The 22198-nt window shown below is 40.8% G+C and overlaps 1 protein-coding gene across 1 annotated transcript; it reads left to right on the top strand.

Moving 5' to 3' along the window:
• The first annotated feature begins 304 nt into the window (after positions 1-304).
• On the top strand, positions 305-20300 carry LOC140210223 (tyrosine-protein phosphatase non-receptor type substrate 1-like). The gene is made up of 7 exons (XM_072279098.1): positions 305-429; positions 675-995; positions 8173-8451; positions 9649-9759; positions 10249-10292; positions 18910-19017; positions 19106-20300. The coding sequence occupies exons 1-7, from the start codon at positions 375-377 to the stop codon at positions 19271-19273; spliced, it is 1086 nt and encodes a 361-aa protein (XP_072135199.1). The 5' UTR covers positions 305-374; the 3' UTR covers positions 19274-20300.
• The last annotated feature ends 1898 nt before the right edge of the window (positions 20301-22198 follow it).

Raw genomic sequence — 22198 nt, forward strand, 5'->3', positions numbered from 1 at the left:
GCAGCCCATTGAGCCTGGAGGTTGCATCTAATTTAAATATTCATCCCAAGGAACAAAAAACTATCTTTCAGCCTAATTATAATCAAACTAATGGAATTATTGTCAGATACAATTTCTCCCCAGACACATTTCTGTCACCTGCCCTGTCTCATTTCGTATCCTCCTGATAACATCTGTACCATTAGGTCGTCTGTTATTTTAAATGCCTGCATATCGCCGCAATGACGTCAAAGTGAAACCAAGATGTAAGGGTTGTGCAGTCCATTTGCAAAACCATTTCCACACGACCCTCGAACAGCTTCTCATCACTGTGCTACGTGATTGAACTTTTGAAATACAGTTAATACTGTCTGATTTCATCACTTTTGTTCACAATGCATATATTTGATAAGCTCCTTAATCTCTGGTTCCTGCAGATTGTGTACACAGGTATGTCTACAATTCCGTCGTTGATCTGCAATAACGAGTTGCGAGATATTCGGAATTGTTTGTGACAAGCAGCTGCCCAAGAAGTAAACAGCAGTTTTGTTCTTTTAAATTGATTTACTTCACTCACAGTCGAATCGATCTATTTCAGTCACAGTGATATTATATATGCATATTTTTATTTTAATATTTTTTGTCAATAAAGCCAACCATTATACTCTGATAACTATTGTTTTTCATTCTGACAGTTGCTGACAGGGCCTCGATCACAGTGCGCCAGATTCCTGTGAACGAGACTAAGGCAGAGGGTGCAAATGTGTCAATTTACTGCACCTACCCAATCTTCGCTCAGAACGCAGTGGTGGCTGTTTATTGGTGGAAAGGGGGACAAGAAGGATATATAGATCCTACTGCAGACAGAAGGATGAGTATTATAACTACACAGCAAGGTTCTGCCGAATTCCATATCTTCGACCTGAGATTCGGGGACTCTGGAATATTTTATTGCGGTGTGAGAGACTGGACAGGAACGATTTCCAAAGGCAATGGCACGAACGTTATTGTACACGGTAAATCTTACTCGGCGTGTCTTAGACAAATGTAACTACTAAATTAAACGGATCGCGTTAGATATTGATAAAGTACAATAAGAGACCGCCTCTCCATCCACAGTAATATTCTTCATTTCGGGTTTCAATAACCACTGTTCACTGTTAGTGGAACAGTGGAATCTCGGAAAGAAAATTGTTCTCTAATTTCATGTGATTTTATGCTCCTTTATAACTGAAGATACATTTCCTGTGATGTACATATAATGAAATATTTATGTCGGTAGATGGGCAGTTAATGGAATAGTATTTTGCATGTGCTAACTGAAATCATTTAATCAAATTCGAGACCTGTGAGTTACAGATGATGACGTGCCCTTCGTAAGTTAAGAGTTCAGCCATTACCCGCAGAACATTAAAATCGATTCTGGAGAAAGATCGAGGGCTTTGCCGGCTTATACGACGAATAAACTCTTCGCGGGTTTCCAGCAGGATACAGTTATCAATTGTAACCGATATCTCGATGGCATACTCTACCATTCTTGGAAAAGCCCGAGAAGAGTTTATTTGGACACTCGAGTCTGTCTGTCCCTTTGCAAACAGAAAAATTGAATAAATGTTGCTCAGTCGTTAAGTCGAGTCCGATTCTGCCTGACATCCTGGACCAGGGAGTCCGGCAGGATGCGGAGTTAGGTTGATAGGCATTTCTTCCGCGCAGATACTGCTGCTGCTGCCCAGGCTGGGACCCGGCTGGGTTTGAACTCAGTTCCATCCGCCTTGAAGTCCAGTGCTGATGCACTGAGGTAGTGTTCATTGGTTCATTATCCATGAGGAATCGGATGGCAGAGAGGAAGTAAAACTTCTTTGAATCACTGAGTGTGTGTCTTCACGCTTCTATACCTCTTTCTCACGGTAATGATGAGAAAAGGACATATCCTGGGTAACGGAAATCCTTAATGATGGACTCAGCCCTCCCCAGACACTGCTCCTTGAAGATGTCTTGGATGCTACGGGTGCTAGTACCCATGATAGAAAAGCCTCATTTTATAACTTATTGTAGCTTCTTTCCATCCAGTACAGTAATCGCTCCCCAGCATACCAGATGGTGATGTAACCTGGCAAAATGCTCTCCTCGTACATCTGTAGAAGTTTTCGAGTGTCTTAGGTGACAAACCAAATCTCCTCAAACTTCCAGTGAAATATAGTCACTATCTTGTCCCCATTATGGCGATATCGATATACTCGGACCAGGTTAGTTACGCAGAGATATTGACACCCAGGAACTTGAAATTTCCCACTCTCTTGAAGTCCGAGGTTTGGTTTATTATCCTTCGTCCTACTGTTTTTGAAGTCCTCAGTCAACTTTTTGGTCTTACCGATGTTGAGTGCAAGGTGGTTGCTGCAACGCCACTCTGCTAGCTGATACAGCTCGCTCTTGTAAGCCCTCCCCTCTCCATCAGAGACTCTGCCAACAATTGTCGTATCATTACCAAATGTATTGATGCCATTTTAGCTATGCCTAGCCACATAGCTATGGGTATAGAAAGAGTAGAGCAGTGGGCTAAGGACACATCCCAGTGCTGCGCCCGTGTTGATCATCTCTGAGGAGGAGTCATTAATACAAAGTGTGGTCTCAGGTTTGCAAGACGAAAATCAAATTGAAGGAGGAAGTACAGAGGCCCATAGCTTATCGATATGATGGTGATAAATACGCTGTAGTCAGGGAATTGCAAGCAGCATCGTGACAAGGTATTGGTATTGTCCTGGTGATCTAAGACCGTCTGAAGAGCCGTTGATTGTGATTCTAGCCCTGTGAGCTACCATATCTGCTGCCTTCAATTCGGATTCTTAAAAATACAGCAGGGTGCACTATATGAATTCCTCCGTCTGCAACTATTAGGAACTATTACACAGTTTTACAGCACCGCAGTGGTATTGATCGTGTTCTAGATCGTTCTCTGTTTTATTAAAAAAAAACGTAGTTTATTATTCAGCTTAGAGTAGTTAATCTGTGCAACTCTGCCTAATGAAGCAATAGCGGCTACTTCAGTAAATATATTTAAGACAAGGTTGGATAAGAGTTTTGCATAGTAGGGAATTAAATGTTATGGGAGAAAGGCAGGTTGGTATGGAGATGAGCCCAAGATCAGATCAGCCATGATCTTATTGAATGATGGAGCAGACTTGATGGGTGGGATCGTCTACTTCTGCTCCTATTTCTTATGATCTTATGCACTGAGTTAAACGGTAGAACGTGTAAAAAAACAAAACAATGATATTAATTATTTTAAATATATTAAAGACTTCATGACATTGTGTGAGTTTCTGTCGTGAATGCGGTATAGCATGTAATATTAAGTTTTCTTGGAGGCAGCGATTGGTAAAATAAATGGCAGTATGTTTGTTCAGTATGGAGGACAGAACACATTAAATCACACAACTGAACTTTGTATATATAATTAATGCAACGTGTAACAAAAGGTGGGTCCAAATGAGGTAAAATTAGAAACACTTGTTAAATTCAGAATTTCTAAATATTTAACAGTTGTAACCCTCTTTGCGATTGCATATCCTTGTTTAACAGCCCGGGGCAGGGACTGTGAACAGAATAAATACCAGTCTAAACTGTCACTGGGAAATGTATAATTTAATTTATTCATCGATGAAACCCGTAATTTCTGGTCATCATTGAACCATGTATTGGAAGCAACTTTTTTGTTTTTTTTTAATTATGTGCCCTCTTTTCATCTTACGTCTGAATTACCACATCGAGCTAGATTGCAAATTACCAAAGCACTATATTGCCCAAAAAAGGGCTGTATTATTCTTTTTGTTCCAACATCATTCTCAGGTCTTTCCCTCAACTTAGAGACGTTACCCATAAAAAAAAATCTTCTTGATATTCCATACTGAACCGCAGGGAATTTTCATCATTTTGTCTTAGCTTGCTGTAGCCTCAGAGACAACGCAAAAGCACATAGCCTCCAAAACAACAAACAGACGATGATCCGTGATTTTTAAAAAATAAATATTTCACCAGATTCATTTGAAAGTATGGAAAATAGTATAATATATTTGTCATATTTGCTTTATAAATGCTGTTCTGATCACAAGAGAATCGAAGATTTTAGCTTTATTCACCCACTCTTACTGCAATCCCTGCCTATTATTTTCCTCCTGTTACCTATTCTTTTTCATTCCCTTGGTTTCCCCTGATTCCAGCATGGTCCAACATGCTGACTTCCACAATCATGCGCTCTCAGTCCTCTGCGTACTGCAATCATCTTTTTGTATTCTTTTACCTGTTGTAATGTTATTTATTCCCGAAATATACGTTTACCACAACTTCTGGAGCCATACAAAGGCTCTGATGAATATCTTCCACAGAACATCTAGGTTTGCAGATTCAGGATGTAGACCAGACAGCCGGGTAGAATCGGTGAATCGATTCCAAGGAAGGATTGAGTTGAGATTTGCAGTGGGTGGATACCGGTATTTTTTTCTTGAATTGGAAGCCTTTGCTCCACCATAGGTTTTGGTTGTACGTATGTCGAAATATCACGGAATATTTTGAGATCTCGTCAAAACACAAACTTTGAGGTCTCTGTCAACGTTTCCCACAACCCTTTGTTTCAAACAATTCAAGCACATGTGTGACGGTGTGCTATTCTCAGGTGACACGGAACTTGCAGTGGGTTCAGAGAATTAGAACCTAGGGGTAGAACGTAGTATGTTAAATAAGAAGAAATTTACTGTGAAACAACCAAATAGAGGGGTCGAGTATTTCGTCACTGGTGAGGGGTTGCAAGGTTTGGTAGTCACTGAGTTATGTTGTTCTATGTGTATGTTACATCTGAACCCCGTCCGGTGAGGAAAATCCCATACTGTCAGAGAGCAGCAAAATGAATGACGGAAGAAACAGTTTATTAAGGAAATAATGGAAATCCAAACATTATAAATTACAATACCTGATATTCCAAGGCATTATTGAAGGAATGACATTAAATGTCGCTAAATAACTTACCCCGGAACAAGCTCACTACGCTGTGTTTGGATCATTAACGTTATTGATACAGTAATGTATTATTTTTATAGGCAACTGACGACTGGAAATTTACTTTGAAATGATTCGCGTCTTAACGAGCTCAGGACAATGTCCGATTACAATCACTTCTTTCATGTTGCTGCTGAATCTGACCTAGCTACACGAACGCCTGCGCCTCTTCTTAAATCGGATATTTTTCTTCTTCATAACTGGATTTCGAGAAACTCTGCCATGGACGGTCCTTAGAATGCTTGCGAAAGGAGGAGGTTTGGGCCTGAAATAATACTTACGTTAATTTTGGCTCGATTTATTACATCTCCGATTTATTTCATTTAGCATTGCCCACCATAATTAATTTCCACTCCAAGCCGATTTAACAAAATTATATCTCCGTGGCGGCAAAGTCATGGTACATTTTACCTTCTAACTTGAAAGTGCAAATGCAGATCGGCCATGATCTTTAGAAAACAAATTGTTTTTCTTGCATGTTAACAGACAGCAGAAAACTGCAGGAAACCTTTTAACCGCTGCAATTGAAAGATTATTAAAATGCACAAAAATCGTTTGATTTTTTTTTCACACGAGTCGTAGGTTCATGCAACCTAGATGGACACTTCTCAACCCAAATCTGAAATGCCGAACAAACCGCAATATCCCTGAACAGATTTTTTTGCAATTCATTCGCATGCCTGAATATTTTTTGGGGGAGCATTTTCATTTTATCACGCTTCCTCAGCTTCCTTGTGCATGCCTTTACATGTACCAACTGCCAAGTGAGTAGAAAAGGGTACCTTTTAAGTTCAATTTAAACCTACGCCATTTATTTTAAGTCCATCTCTCCAGTTGCAGACACCAAGAATCTGGGAAGAAGACTCTGAATATCCATGTTATCCAGGTCCTTATAACTTTATAAGCATCTATCAGATCACCCTTCGACCTCCTTCTCTGCAGACAAAGAGTCGTAGATTCTCCATGTAAATGAAACCCTCCAGACCCAGTGCTGCACGCATTCATACCAGATTAATGACATCTGTGCTGTGCTAGGCCAAGAGAACCGCGGAAAATATCTCTGGTGTGTTCTCACCAACGACTTGTGCAATTTCTGACGTCCGAATTGCTGACCAATAGGCAGGAATTTCAAAGCGCGTTCTTCGCCACATTACCCATCTGTGTCACTACTTTAAGGGATCAGGCACGGACGGTACTAGAGTTCTGTTTACGTCAACCCTCCCTATGGAACTACCAATTACTGTTTAAGCCTTGGTCGAATTTAATGTAGAAAATAGTACACATCGCACTGTTAAATATTTCCTGATGATTCTCGTATTGCAAACAGGTTTGTTCCGGGGACACATGTTGGAATAAGGAGTCTTAATTGAACACAGTTTAGAACGTTGTTGGATATCCAATCGCATGTGTGATGAATTCTGAGATATTTAATTATTGTCCTTATAGGAATCTGATCAATTGGCATTTCAATGCCTGCCGATTATACAGAATGATGTTGTGCCGAACTAATTTCAGCTAATCATTGCAACAAGCACAAGTTCCATATCCTCTCCATATATACTGATTTCCACCTCCAGTCCATTCAGATAGATACCTTTATTCCGTTTTCTCTAAATAATAACATATTATTAAGCGAGTTACAGAACAGTTGATACAACACTTTTTCCTGTTTTAAAAGTGGCATTTTTTATTTCTGCTTATAAATTGATCTGCTTTTCTCACTAAACCTAGTGTAGGATTTACACTCTATACAAGAAGGAGATTTGTTCCATCAGCTTCTTGGGTTTTTCTGTCGCTGCTGAATCACATTCTTAATTGAACTTTTTTTTTTCCTTAAATGGTTTTTGATAGTAACATAACTATTGTATTATGAATTACTCACTGCATCATTATGTCATTAAACAAAATCTCGGACATCCTTCTGCAGGAGATTTGTTCTCGCAACTTCTTGGATTTTGCTATTGCTTCTGAATTATGTTCTGAATTGAACGTTCTTCCCTTAAATTGTTGTTGATAGTAACACAATCTATTGTATTTTGAATTACTCACTGCATCATTTTGCATCACTGTGTCAGTAATCAAAATCTCGGATGTGCTTCTGCATTGTAAGATTTTGGCCGGTATTCATACTAGATAATGTAGACCATCTTGCGTGCAAAATCTCCTTCCATTAAATTTCTCCAAAAATAGTTAACCTGCGTTTTGTTATCAACTCTTCTCGCTTTGTTTTCACTCAATCTCGCCCACCTGATTGGTTCTGTGGAACCAATACTAATCCGAAATGTGGAATTGGTATCTGCAGTGAAGGTCCCAAATTCAAGATTCAAGATTGCTCCATTAAATTCCTCTACCCAATTATAAAGGAGAATGAAATAATTACTACGCAGGATCTGATAGAATGCAAATAAACACTTGATAACAACACAATTACTATAAAATACGTTAGCTAAGAGAAGTTTGCTCTACCATCAAATTATTTTTTTCGCTGTAACACGCTGTAAGGTTATTGACGTGACTAAACCTGCATATATTTTCAATCGGTATGAAAAGTCGATGAAAAATATAATGGGATTCAAACTGAATTCAGTATTTGCAGAAATAATTCATTTGTTTGTGCAATTGGTAGTGGGGTTCTGTTGTTTTGACGTATAACAATTACGACATATGGAATATAAGAAGAATTATGAAGACCTTAGCGGAAATGTTTTACAGCACAGCACAATAAAGAACGTGCAGAACGTTTTCACAATGTAAATTCAATAATTTATAAAATGTGAATTTAAGATTAGACAACCTAACAGAAACAAACTAATCTTATTGTATCTTTTTGCATGTGGAATAAAGATAAATAAATAGTGGCCACGGAGTCATGGGGTAAAGCAGAAAGCTTTTATGTAATTTATCCGTGATACCTTCACCTGAAACTTCAGTGTTCTATTCAATGAAAAAATAAAAACTAATGAAAATGTATATCGCCTCATAAAACGTCATGGTAAAATACGTAAACTACTTGACTTGGGATGAATGTTTTCAAGTTAAATTCAAATTAACACTCCAGGTTGTGAAGAATATTTTTCTGTCAGTGATTATTTTCTCTGATAAAGGCGCGTTTAGAGATTTTACCTCTTTTTCAACCATTTGCAGTTCCGCCGGCGCCGTTGAAAATCACCGAAGTGAACGCTCCTTCCGTGGCTCTGACGTGCACAACTGCTGCTTTTTTCCCGAAGGACTATGAGCTCATATGGTATAAAAATGAAGTCGAAATCACTTCTGGAATGCATACCACACAAATGCAGAACAAGGAGGGATTATATCTAGTTTCAAGCTCCCTTAATGTAACAGAAAGCTGGTCTGTTTATACTTGCCAAGTATTTCATGAATCTATGAAGGCGCCAGCCTCCGAGTCATATAGAATCGGACTAGGTAAGAGGCTTATAATCTCAACCGCATGTTTTATGTCTGGCATTTATCAATTCATCACAAACAGAGAGGAAGGGGACATATTCAAATGGGGAAAGGGAGATGTAAGGCAGTGGCTATACAAAGAAGAGTGAGATATCATATTATACTGCTGCTGTTTCCTGCTTCATGGAATAATATGCAAAAATAAATGGCGTAACTCCTTTACTTTTGAAGATCAAGGTTTTCTAAATCCCTGTTATCGGCAATGCAGACTTGTTTTTTTTTATGTTATTTTATCTGATCTCCACTTTGCACAATCAGATTCACTGAATTATATGACCTGAAATGTGTTGTTGTTTGACAGCAGTACAACGCAGTCATCGACCTACTAGAAGTTACATATATAAATCAGTAGTACAAAAATGTTCGCGTAAGGAAAGAAAATGTTTCATAATCGGTGTGTGTGAGTCTTCAGCCATCTCCTCCACGACGGAGCAAAGTGAAGAATGCATGCACTTTCGACTTTATCTCTAACAGAAATAGACTTTCCTGGACCCTCTCTAACGCGTCACATTCTCACTATAATCGAGCACAATATCACAATATCACAGACCATAGTTTAATGAAAATGCAGCATTAGGGTTCACTTCACTTCTTTTAGATTCCATATTTCTACCGACGAATGGCATAAGCCTTATTATCAAATTCGGAACTTACCCTGATATGTTATTATCAATAAAAGTAAGCTGCTTTTCCCTTCATCTGGTTTAAAACAACATATTGATATCCCTAATTCTGCACACCAAGCTGCTACACCTTATGTTAGCCTGCCTGTTCATTATATCAGAGTTCGTATCTGCTGAATTTTGCCGGCACAATTCACAACACTACCTAGAAATTCTGTTTTGCGCCATTTTATTCTTTGACCTGAGATCGCTTGTGTATATTTTCCAGCCCTCGCTTCAATTCATGCCTTGTCAACTTATTCAACAGTACAGAATTATTGATGAAAATAAGCGGAATTAAATGGTGATATTATTACTTATTAATGTTCTACGGATAATCCACGTTTTATTTCAATTTGTGATTTATTACTAAGGCAATGAGCTCAAGATGTGAGAGAAAATATGGATCGGTTTCTTTACGTTCGTGGTGCACGTGTTTCAATTGTTTAATCTCTGTAAAATGCTAATGTTTGACTTCTATTGCACACCTCAGGAAGCAGAGAAAAGTTCATCTTAATCCTGACGGGTGCACTTGCAGCATGCGGAGCCATTATCCTAGTGCTGTTGTTACTTATGAGGCGCTGCAGAGTAGACAGGACTGAAGGTAAGACGTTACAATGCCCTGGCCCATATTTAGTTTCACTAGCATATTGGAGTTAAAATGGCCGTGAGAAGGGTAAAACATCCATGATGAGAAATACGTTTAGGTAGATGTGCTTGAGAGTCTATCTGACAGCTGAGTGTTGTGTGCAGAACAAGATTTAAAACGCATTTTACTCGATGTTACTGAATTTTGCAACAACTAAAAACGGTATTGTTAACTCTGCAAGAAATGTTACAAATTTAGAACGTTTGTTGCCGCAGGACAACATATGCCAGCCACAGAGTTTGAGTAATTCTAGGCAATACAATAGGTCATTTTTTTATTACCAGTAACATCATCATTGGGTGGTTTGATAAAATGACAAGAATGGCATCAGATCACTGGCCTATTTCGAACGGATCTGGTTGCTCCCGGAATATTCAATAACATTCGGTGCGCCTGTTCACATGCTGAGGATGAAATTGGTCACTTTTTTATTTCCTCTATTAGCAGCGGAAAATGATGAGAACTTAAGTCGCTACCTGGAAAATCAGGTAAGATTAATATTATTATGACATATACAGGGGTTTACATATTTTGTACATACACCTAATATCAGTAACACATAATTAGAGCAACAGAATGGCTGTCACTTTGCGTGTAACACCTTATGTTCTAGGATCGCATGGTTCATTTTTGTTTTGTATCTCTGGCTTATGTAGTGCAGCATCTTCAGTGATATATTTATTCAGAGGAGTTTCACAAGGACAATTCCAGGAATGAAAGCTGTATCACACGAGGGAAGTTTGATGACTCTGCATCTGTACTTGCTGGAATTCAAAAGGCTGAGGGGGATCTTACTGAAACCTTTCGAATGTTGAAAGGCCTAGACAAAGTAGATGTGGAAATGATGTTTCCCGTGGTCGGAGAGTCTCGGACAAGACAGCAAAGCCTCAGGATAGACGGGCGCCCTTCCAGACCGAGAGGCGGAGAATGTTCTTTAGCCAAAAGTTGTGATTTTTTTTTCCCCGCATATCGCTGTGTAGGCCAATTCATTAGGTGTATTTAAGGCAGAGATGGACAGGCTCTTGATTGAACATGGCATCAAAAGTTACGGGAAGAAGGCCGGGAACTGGAGTTCAGGAGAAGAAAGTAAATGATTAGGCATGGTTGAATGGCAGAGCAAACTCGATGGGCCATATGGCTTAATTCTGCTCCTATGTCTTATGGTCTTCTGGTCTTATTCAGGAACTCGTTAAGTTATCCAAGTCACTACATTTGATATTTTAACTAATCAGACTGAATGTGCGTGAATCATTTTACTTGAGTCCAGTCATTTTCTAATTGGACATTAATACTAACAAAATAAAGGTTAGGTCGGTAGCTACTGCAGTGGCATGCAATTGTTTGGACACCCCGGCCAAAATTTCTGTTACTGTGAATAGTTAAGTGAGTACAAGATGAACTGATCTCCAAAAGTCATAAAGTTAAATATGAAACATTATTTTCAACATTTTAAATTTAGAGTATTATTGTTGTTTTCTACAATTTTAGAGTGAAAAAATGAAAGGAGACAAAAGGTCGCGATTTTGTGCAATTTGTTGCCACTTATAGCTGTGGAGGCCAGGTCATTGGTTGTATTTAAGGCAGAGATGGATTGATTCTTGATTGAGCATGGCATCAAAGGTTACGGGGACAAGGCCGGGAACTAGAGTTGAGGAGGAGAAAATAAAGCAGAGCAGACTCGATGGGCCAGATGGCTTAATTCTACTCTGTGTCTTATGGTCTTATGATCTTATTCAGGAGCTGTTGAAGTTCCTGGTGCATTTGATATTTTTACCTTATCGGACTGAACCTGCGTGAATCATTTTACTTGAGGCCCATAATTTTCTATTTGGGCATTCGTACTAACAAAGTAATGTTTAGGATGGTAGATGGTGCTAATATTTGAGAGATTATGGTGTCGACGTCGTCAGACCCCACGACATGGGCGTCATCTTTAGAACGTGTCGACATCATAATCTGTCAGAATTCAGCACTAGACACCCTTCTATTTATTTCGTTAGTATATACGCACACACACACGTACACTTGCAAAGTGTATGGTTATGCACATTGGCAGAAGAAATAAATGGACAGACTATTATTTAAATGGGAAGAGAATTCAAACTACTGAGATGCAACAGGACAGGGGAGTCCTCGTGCAGGATACCCTTAAGGTTAAACTCCAGGTTGACTCGGTGGTGAAGAGGGCGAATGCAATGTTGGCATTTATTTCTAGAGGAATAGAGTACACTCGCAGGGATGTGATGCTGAGGCTCTATAAGGCGCTGGTAAGACCTCACTTGGAGTACTGTGGGCACTTTTGGCCTCTTTTTTTTTTAAGAAAGGATGTGCTGATGTTGTAGAGGGTACAGAGAAGATTCACTAGAATGAGTCCGGGAATGAGAAGGTTAACATGTGTGGTACGTTTTCCCGCTCTCGGACTGTATTCCTTGGAGTTTAGAAGAATGAGGGGGACCTCATAGAAACATTCGGAATGTTGAAAGGCATGGACAGAGTGGATGTGGCAAAGTTGTTTCCCATGATGGGGGAGTCTGGAACGAGACGTCATGACTTGAGGATTGAAGGGCGCCCATTCAGAACAGAGATGCGAAGATTTTTATTTTAGCCAGAGGGTGGTGAATCTATGGAATTTGTTGCCACAGGCGGCAGTGGAGGCCAAGTCATTGGGAGTATTTAAGGCAAAGATTGATATGTATCTGAGCAGTCAGGTCATCAAAGGTTATGGTGAGAAGGCGGGAGAATGGGACTAAATTGGAGAATGGATCAACTCATGATAAAATGGCCGAGCAGACTCGATGGGCCGAATGGACGAATTCTGCTCCTTTATCTTATGGTCTTATGGTCCTTATATATATTATATATTTATGCCATCATCATATCGATGCAATTACAAGGAAGGCATGGCAGAAACTATATTTGATTTGGAGTTTGAAGAGATTCGGCATGTTATCAAAGACACTAGCAAGTCTGTACAGATATACAGTGCCATGCAAAAGTTTTGGCACCCCGGTCAAAATTTCTGTTACTGTGCATAACTAAGCGAGTTAAAGATGACACATTTATTTAAAATTTAAACAGGATTACTTTTTCATTTCCATCGTTTGCAGTTTCAAAATAACAAAAAAAGAAAAGGTCCCGAAATAAAAGTTTGGGCACCCTGCATGGTCAGTACATAGAAACACCCTCTTTGGTAAGTATCACAGCTCGTAATCGCTTTTTGTAGCCAGCTAAGTGTCCTTCCATTGTTGGGGTGATTTTCGCCAATTCTCCATGCAAAAGGCTTGTAGTTCTGTGAGATTCTTGGGCAATCTTGAACACACTGCTCCTTTGAGGTCTATCCATAAATTTTCGATGATGTTAAGGTCGGGGGACTGTAAGGACCATGGCAAAACTTTCAGCTTGCGCCTCTTGAGGTAGTCCGTTCTGGATTTTAATGTGTGTTTAAGATCATTATCCTGTTGTAGAAACCATCCTCTTTTCCTCTTCTGCTTTTTTGCAGACGGGGTGATGTTTGCTTCCATTATTTGCTGGTATTTAATTGAATTCGTTCTTCCCTCTACTAGTGAAATCCTTCCCGTGCCCCCGGCTGCAACACAAGCTCAAAGCATGATCGATCCACCCCCGTGCTTAACAGTTGGGAGAGGTGTTCTTTTCATGAAATTCTCCACACGTTTTTCCCAAGCATACCTTTGCTTATTGTGGCCATAAAGTTCTATTTTAACTTCATCAGTCGACAGAACTTATTTTCAAAATGCATCAGGCTTGTTTAGATGTTACTTTTCAAATGTGTGACGCTGACGTTTGTGGTGAGGATGCCGGAAAGGTTTTGGAGAACAAAGGATGTAGAATTGGATGAACAGTACCCCTCTCCAACTGTTAAGCGCGGGGTTGGACTAATCATGTTTTGGGCTTGTGTTGCAGCCAGTGACACAGGGAACATTTCACTTGTAGAGGGAAGAATGAATTCAATTAATACCAGCAATTTCAGGAAGCAAACATCACACCGTCTGTAAAGAAGCTGAAGATAAAAAGAGAATGGCTTCTACAACAGGACAATGATACAGGGACTAAGGATCGATTAAAAAGAATCGATCTGTGATTATTAGTGCATGAAAGAGCGACCCTGTGAAGTCTACCAGTGTGTCTAACACTTGCCTGGTTTGGTAGATTATCACTTGAAGACGGCGCTCTGAAGTTGGTCACGTTTGGCCAACTTGGAAGTTTGGGAGGACATCGAAGAGGATCGACGACGCCTGTCTACTTGGATTACGAGTCTCTCTGTCTCTCTCTGTCTCTCTCTGTCTCTCTCTGTCTCTGTCTCTGTCTCTCTCTCTCTCTCTCTCTCTCTCTCTCTCTCTTCAATCCCGTGGACAGAACTGAATATCCTTACCACACTATCGTAAGACTGTATCAATTACCATCTAAGTTTGAAGAAGTTTGGGTTTTGTATTTAAACACCTATATATGAATAAACTCTGCTAACCTGTTTGATTTTCTGGCTTTATGTTACTCTATTACATAGCTACTAATACAATAGTGTTAGTTAACAGCAAAACCACACTCCAGGTGTCTTCCATTTTGCTGGTTCTTTTAAGCACGTTACGGGGTATGTAACTGTGGATAGCCCGCAAAAGAGCAGTGGATGCAAGACGGCCCAAGAATCATACAGAGCTAGAAGCCTTTTGCACAGAAGAATGGGCGGAAATCCCCCAAACAAGAATGGAAAGACTTTTAGCTGTCTGCAAAAAGCGTTTACAAGCTGTGATACTTGCCGAAGGGGGTGTTACTAAGTACTGACCAAGCAGGGTGGCCAATCTTTTGTTTCAGGCCCTTTTGTTATTTGGAAACTGTAAAAGATGGAAATAAAAATGTAATACTATTACAGCTACAGAAAGTGTGGGTAATGAAGCAGGATCTTCTTTTGAGTCAGTATGGGTGGAAGACAGGAACAGGAAGGAAGCAGTTACTCTATTGGGGGTATTCTACAGGCCCCCTGGTAGCAGCAGAGACACAGAGGAGCAGATTGGGTGACGGATTTTGGAAAGGTGCAAATATAACAGTGTTGTTGTCATGGGTGACTTTAACTTCCATAATATTGATTGGCACCTGATTAGGTTCAAGGGTTTATATGGGACAGAGTTTGGTAAATGTGTCCAGGACGGATTCCTGTCACAGTATGTGGACACGCCGACTAGGGGAAATGCCATACTAGATCTATTACAAGGTAATGAACAGGATCAGGTCACAGAACTCTCAGTGGGTGAGCACTTGGGGGACAGTGACCACCACTCCCTGGCCGTTAGCATTATCATACAAAAGGATTGAATCAGAGAGGACAGTTTTTTTTTTAATTGGGGAAGGGCAAATTATGAGGCTAGAAGGCCAGAACCTGCTGGTGTGAATTGTGAAGATGTTTTTGAAGGGAAATGTACCATGGACATGTGGTCGATGTTTAGAGATCTCTTGGAAGACGTGAGGGATAAGCATGTCCCGGTGAGGAAGATAAAGAATGGTAGGATGAAGTAACCATGGGTCACAAGTGCGGTGGAATATCTAGTCAGGTGGAAGAAGGCAGCATACATGAGGTTTAGGAAGCAAGGATCAGATGGGTCTATTGGGGAATATAGGGATTCAAGAAAGGAGCTTAGGAAGGGGCTGAGAAGAGCAAGAAGGGGGCATGAGAAGGCCTTGGCGAGTACGGTAAAGGAAAACCCCAAGACATTCTTCAATTATGTGAAGAACAAAAGCACGACAGGAGTGAAGGTAGGACCGATTAGAGATAAAAGTGCGAAGATGTGCCTGGAGGGTGTGGAAGTGAGCAAGGTCCTCAATGAATACTTTTCTTCGGTACTCACCAATGAGAGGGAATTTGATGATGGAGAGGACAATATGAGTGAGGTTGATGTTCTTGAGCATGCTGATATTAAGGGAGAGGATGTGTTGGAACTGTTAAAATACATTAGGACGGATAAGTCCCCGGGGTCTGACGGAATATTCCCCCAGGCTGCTCCGCTAGGCAAGGGAGGAGATTACTGAGCCTCTGGCTAGGATCTTTATGTCCTCGTTGTCCACGGGGATGGTACCGGAGGTCTGGAGGGTGGCGAATATTGCCTCCTTGTTCAAAAAAGGTAGTAGGGATAGTCCGGGTAATTATAGACCAGTGAGCCTTGCGTCTGTTGTGGGAAATCTGTTGGAAAAGATTCTTCGAGATAGGATCTATGGGCATTTAGAGAATCATGGTCTGATCAGGGACAGTCAGCATGGCTTTGTGAAGGGCAGATCGTGTCTAGCAAGCCTGATAATGTTCTTTGAGGAGGTGACCAGGCATATAGATGAAGGAAGTGCAGTGGATGTGATCTATATGAATTTTAGTAAGGCATTTGAAAAAAGTACCACACGGTACCTTCAGAAAGTCAGAAGGAATGGGATCCAGGGAAGTTTGGCCAGGTGGATTCAGAATTTGCTTGCCTGCATAGGGTAGAGGGTCGTGGTGGAGGGAGTACATTCAGATTGGAGGATTGTGACTAGTGGTGTCCCACAAGCATCTGTTCTGTGATCTGTACCTTTCGTGATTTTTATTAACGAACTGGATGTGGGGTTAAAAGGGTGGGTTGGCAATTTTGCAGACGACACAAAGGTTGGTGGTGTTGTACATAGTGTAGAGGATTGTCGAAGATTGCAGACAGACATTGATATGATGCAGAAGTGGGCTGAGAAGTGGCAGATGGAATTCACTCCGTAGAAGTGTGAGGTGGTACACTTTGGAAAGATAAACTCCAAGGCAGCGTACAAAGTGAATGGCAGGATGCTTGGTAGTGTGGGGGAGCAGAGACATCTTTGGCACATGTCCACAAATTCCTGCAGGTTGCATCACTTGTGGATAGGGTAGTGAAGAAAGTTTATGGGGTGTTAGCTTTCATAAGTCGAGGGATAGAGTTTAAGAGTCGCGATGTAATGATGCAGCTCTATAAAACTCTGGTTAGGCCACACTTGGAGTACTGTGTCCAGTTCTGGTCGCCTCACTATAGGAAGGATGTGGAAACATTGGAAAGGGTGCAGAGGAGAATTACCAGGATGCTGCCTGGTTTAGAGAGTATGCATTATGATCAGAGATTGAGGGAGCTAGGACTTTACTCTTTGCAGAGAAGGAGGATGAGAGGAGACATGATAGAGCTGTACAAGGTAATAAGAGGAATAGATAGAGTGGATAGCCAGCTCCTCTTCTCCAGGGCACCACTGCTCAATACATGAGGACATGGCTTTAAGGTAAGGGGTGGGAAGTTCAAGGGGGGTATTAGAGGAAGGTTTTTTATTCAGCGAGTGGTTGGTGTATGGAATGCACTCCCTGAGTCAGTAGTGGGGGCAGATACACTAGTGAAGTTTAAGAACGTACTAGACAGTTATATGGAGGAATTTAAGTTGGGGGGTTATATTGGAGGCAGGGTTTGAGGATCGGCACAACATTGTGGGCCGAAGGGTCTGTACTATTCTATGCTATATGTTCTATGTAATCTTGCTTAAAATATTAAAGAAGTGTGTCATCTTTAATTTTATTCCCTTATGGTAACCAGGTAATCTATTACTCGCTCTGCTATTCACATAACAGAAATTTTGGCCGGGGTGCACTCGCTGTTAGGGCTATGGCTTGTCGCAATCATCGTTAGCAAACGCAAGGTGATGCAAATTTCAAAGCTTCATAAATGCCCTGACTACTCAATCCCTGTGCCAACAAAAGCATCCATGGGCTCCTATAAGCAGCGACCTAGCACTCTGAAAATTAAATTAAATGACGCCCAGAAAGCTGGAGAAGGGAAGGCTATAAGAAGATAGCGAAGCGTTTTCGGGTAGCTGTTTCCTCAGCCTGTAATGTAATTAGGAAATGACAGTTAACAGGTACAGTGGAGGTCAAATTAAGGTCTGGAAGACCAAGAAAACTTTCCAAGAGAACTGCTCGTAGGTTTGTTAGAAAGGCAAATCAACACTCACGTTTGACTTCAAAAGACGTTCAGGAAGATTTAGCAGACTCTAGTGGTGGTACACTGTTCTACTGTGCAGCGATATCTGCACAAATATAACCTTCATGGAGGAGTTATCAGAAGAAAACGTTTCCTGCGTCCTCACCATAAAAGTCAGCATCAGACGTTTGCAAAGTAACATCTAAACTAGCCTGATGCATTTTGAATACAAGTCCTGTGGACTGATGAAGTTAAGATAGGACTTTTTGGCCGCAATAAGCAAAGGTATATTTAGAGTAAAAAAAAAAGGTGAGAAATTTCCTGAAAGAAACATCTCTCCCACTGTTAAGCACGGGGTGGATTGATCATGATTTGAGCTTGTGTTGCAGCCAGCGGCACGGAGACCATTACACCGGTAGAGGGAGGAATGAATTCAATTACATACCAGCAAATTCCGGAAGCAAACATCACACAGTCTGTAAAAAAGCTGAAGATGGAAAGAGGATGACTTCTACAACAGGATAATGATCCTGAATACACTTGAAAGTCCTCAATGGACTGCCTCAAGAGGCGCAACTGAGGATATCGTCATGGCCCTCACAGTCCCCTGACATAAACATCATTGAAATTCAAAAGAGCAGTGCATGCAAGACGGCCCAAGAATCTCACAGAACTAGATACCTGCCAAAGTGGTTGTTACTAAGTACTGACAGGCAGGGTGCCCAAACTTTTGCTTCGGGCCCTTTTCCTTTGTTTTTTTTGGTATTTTCAATCTGTAAAAGATGGAAATAAAAAAGTAAGCATGCTTAAAATATTAAAGAAATGCGTCATCTTTAACTTTACGTCTTTTCGAAATCAGGTCATCTTTTACTCGCGTATTCACAGTAACAGAAATTTTGAACAGGGATGCCCAAACATTTGCATGCCACTGTATATATAGGCGAATACACGAGCTCACCAACTGTTTGGGAAAATCAGACGGACTGTTTTTTTTTTCTGTATACATTTATATCTTCCAATTTCCGTCAAGTAATCATGCGTTTCACAGGAATACAATGCACTGAAGGTACGATTAATCTTGTTTTCTGATCCACAGTGTGTTGGTTATTGCAGAGTTAATTGAAATATAAAAAAAAATTGTTTTTCTCAGGCTTCCGAAATTCAGGATATCGGCAGTCCTTCTTATGCAGATCTAGACTTTAGAAGGGATAATAAAAACAAGGAAGTCAGATCTGAAGCCGAACTCACTAATGCACTGGTAAGATAAAAGAGAGAGTTCACCGCACAAATCAGTTTTTCAAAGTACTGGATCAGCAGCTCTTTACCTCTAATTATTGTTTCCACAGATCATACAAGGAACTGAGGATAAATTGATGTATGCATGCGTGAATCTCGCCGCTTCTCAGAAAAACGCAAGAAGAGTGCAGAAGACTCATGGGACCGAGTATGCAGGAATAAAGATAAAGGAAAAGGCGAGAAAGCTGGAGACGAAAAGAGCACCATATAGCGATTGATAACTGTATTACACGTTACTGGCCATCGTCGTGTCCCAAGATCAATCATACTCTGTTACTGTTTCGAAACAACTGTGGAGTAAGCACAGGATTTTAATGAGAAATCACCAACTCCAACAAAACAAAAAAGCTACGGTTAATGGACCATTGAATCGGAGATTGTATTCGGGACAGCAAGAATATAGAAACGAAATCCCTATTAGCAGGCTTGGGCCCGCATCACACGACACTTTCCTATGTAATCGCTAGTTCAAATACATTTTAAGTGTTGGCTGTATCTGCCTCCACAACCTTCCGGGCAGCTCATTCCAAATAAACTACACCCTATTACTTAAATACACACTCTTCTTTTAAAACTCAACACCATCATTTCAAACAGTTCCTCTCAAGTTCTGGACTCCCCTGCCGTAGTAAAATTGCACTGTCTGTCTGCATTACATGTGCCTCTCATACGTAAATTAACTGACACAAAATCATCCTCAACTTCGTAATCCGAACCTATCCAACTGCTCCTTACAACAACATTTCACTATTTCAGGCATCATCTATGATTCTTTTCTGATATCTCACCACTGTTCCACGTCTTGCGGAGAATGTAAATCTTCAGAATACATTAGCTTATATTTTGTCCAGCTGCGAAATGACGTCGACACAAATTAAGCTGGACAAGTAGGTAGTGTTGAGGAAGCAATGCTATGCAGCAGGACTTAGACAAATTCGGAGAATGGGCAAAACAGTACAGTACTGGGAAATGATTGATAATGCATTTTCGTAAAAGGAACAATACTGCGGACTATAATCTAAATGGAGTGAAGGTTCAAACATGAGAGGTGCAAATAGATTTCGGAGTACTCGTGCAAGACTGCCACATTGAGTCTGTGGTAAAGAAGGCAAATGTCATTTATTTCACCGGAGTAGAATAAAAGAGCAAGGAGGTAATGCTGAATCTTTATGAAACTAGTCAGACCGCAGTTGGAAAATTGTCAATGTTTTTTTTGCCCAATATCTCCGAAAGCATGTGGTGTAATTGGAGAGAGTTTAGAGGGGATTCACGAGGATAAAGGGGATTAGATACGAAGAGCATTTGGCAGCTTTGGACCTGTACTCATGGAAAATTGGAAGAATGTGTATGTGTGGCGGGGGGCGGGGGAGGGAGCTGGCGTTGGTTGATTTCATTGCAACCTACCGAATGTATGGTAATATGGAGAGGATGTTTCCTATGGTGGGGGTGTCCGGAACAAAAGGGCACAGCCTCAAAGATGAGGGACGACACTGTAGAACAGAAGTAAGGCGGATTTTTATTTTAGCCAGAGAGTAGTAAATCTGTGGAATTCTCTGCCACAGAATGGGGTGGAGGCCAAGTTCGGACAAACATTTAAGGCGGAAGTTAACCGTTTCCTGACCAGTCATGGCATCAATGGATATGGCGAGAATGCAGATGATTGCGGTTGAGTGTGATCCCGGATCAGCTATGCTGGAATGGCAGAGCAGACTCGATGGGCTTTATGGTCTAATTCTTTTCCTTTGTCTTATGGTGGGGATATGGATAACAAAATACAGCAGGAGGTGGAAAAGACGTGTCTGAAAGGCAATGTCTTGATAATGGTTAGGGTTTTGAAGATGAAAGTGGTCTGGGAAACTAGGTCAATACTGGACATCAAGACAGAGAATTTGTAGAATGTCTAAAGAATAGCTTTTCACAACAGCTTGTCGGTGAGCCCACTAGGTGATCCGCTGCGCTGAACTGCATATTGTGCAATGGTGTGGAGGTGATAAGAGAGCTTACGGTTAAGGAGTCCTCAGGGATAAGTGATCACAATATGATGGACTTCACATTGAAATTTGAAGGGAAAAATAAAATCCAATGTGTCGGTATTTCGGTGGAATAAAGGAAATTACAATGGCATGAGCGGGGTTCTGGCCGAAGTTGACTGGAAACGGACAATTGCAGGAAAGACAACAGATGAGCAATGGTTGGAGTATCTGAGGAAAATGAGGGAAGTGCAAAACATATACATCCCAAATAAGAAATTTTCAAGGGAAGGAGGACACTACCGTGGCTGACAAGTGCAGTCAGAGCCAAAGTAAAAACAAAAGAGAGTGTCTACAAGGAAGCCAGAGCTAGTGGGGAGATAGAGGATTGGGGAGCTCTTAAAAACTTGCAGAAGTAAACAAAGGTCGTTAGAAAGGAAACGATGTATTTTGAGAGGAAGCTGGCTACTAATATCAAAGAAGATACTCAGAGCTTTTTTAAGTATATAAAGAATAGAAGAGAGTCGAGCGTAGACATAAGACCAAAATAAAATGATACTGCAGATACTGTTATCAGAGATGCAGAGATGGCAGAGGAACTGAATGCACATTTTGCATCCGTCATCACAGTGGGAGACGTCTGCAGTAAAGCGGCCATTCATGAGTGTCAGGGAACTGAAGTCTGTGCAGTGAGAATTACGAATGAGAAGTTGCTCAGGATGCGTAATGGTCTGTGGGTGGATAAACCTCCTGACCCCCTTGGAGTGCATCCTCGGGTTCTGAAAGAAGTAGTTGGAGAGCTTGCGGAAGCATTAGCAATGATCTTTCAAGAATTGGTAGATTCTGGCAGTGCACCAGAAAATTGCAAATGTCACTCTGCTATTTAAGAAGGATGGGAAGTAGTATAAAGGAAACTATAGACCTGCTAGCCTGACATCAGTGGTTGGAAAGTTGTTGGAATCAATTGTTAGGAATGAGATTACACAGCACCTGGAGACATCTGACAATATAAACCAAAGCCAGCATGGTTTGCTAAAAGGAAAAATCTACCTAACAAACCAGCTGCATTTATTTTAGTACATTACAAGCAGGGTAGACAAAGGAGATGCAGTAGACGTGATGTACTTGGATTTTCAGAAGGCCTTTGACAAGGTGCCACACGTGAGGCTGTTC

Source organism: Mobula birostris, chromosome 15, assembly GCF_030028105.1.
Source record: "Mobula birostris isolate sMobBir1 chromosome 15, sMobBir1.hap1, whole genome shotgun sequence".
Taxonomy (NCBI): domain Eukaryota; kingdom Metazoa; phylum Chordata; class Chondrichthyes; order Myliobatiformes; family Myliobatidae; genus Mobula; species Mobula birostris.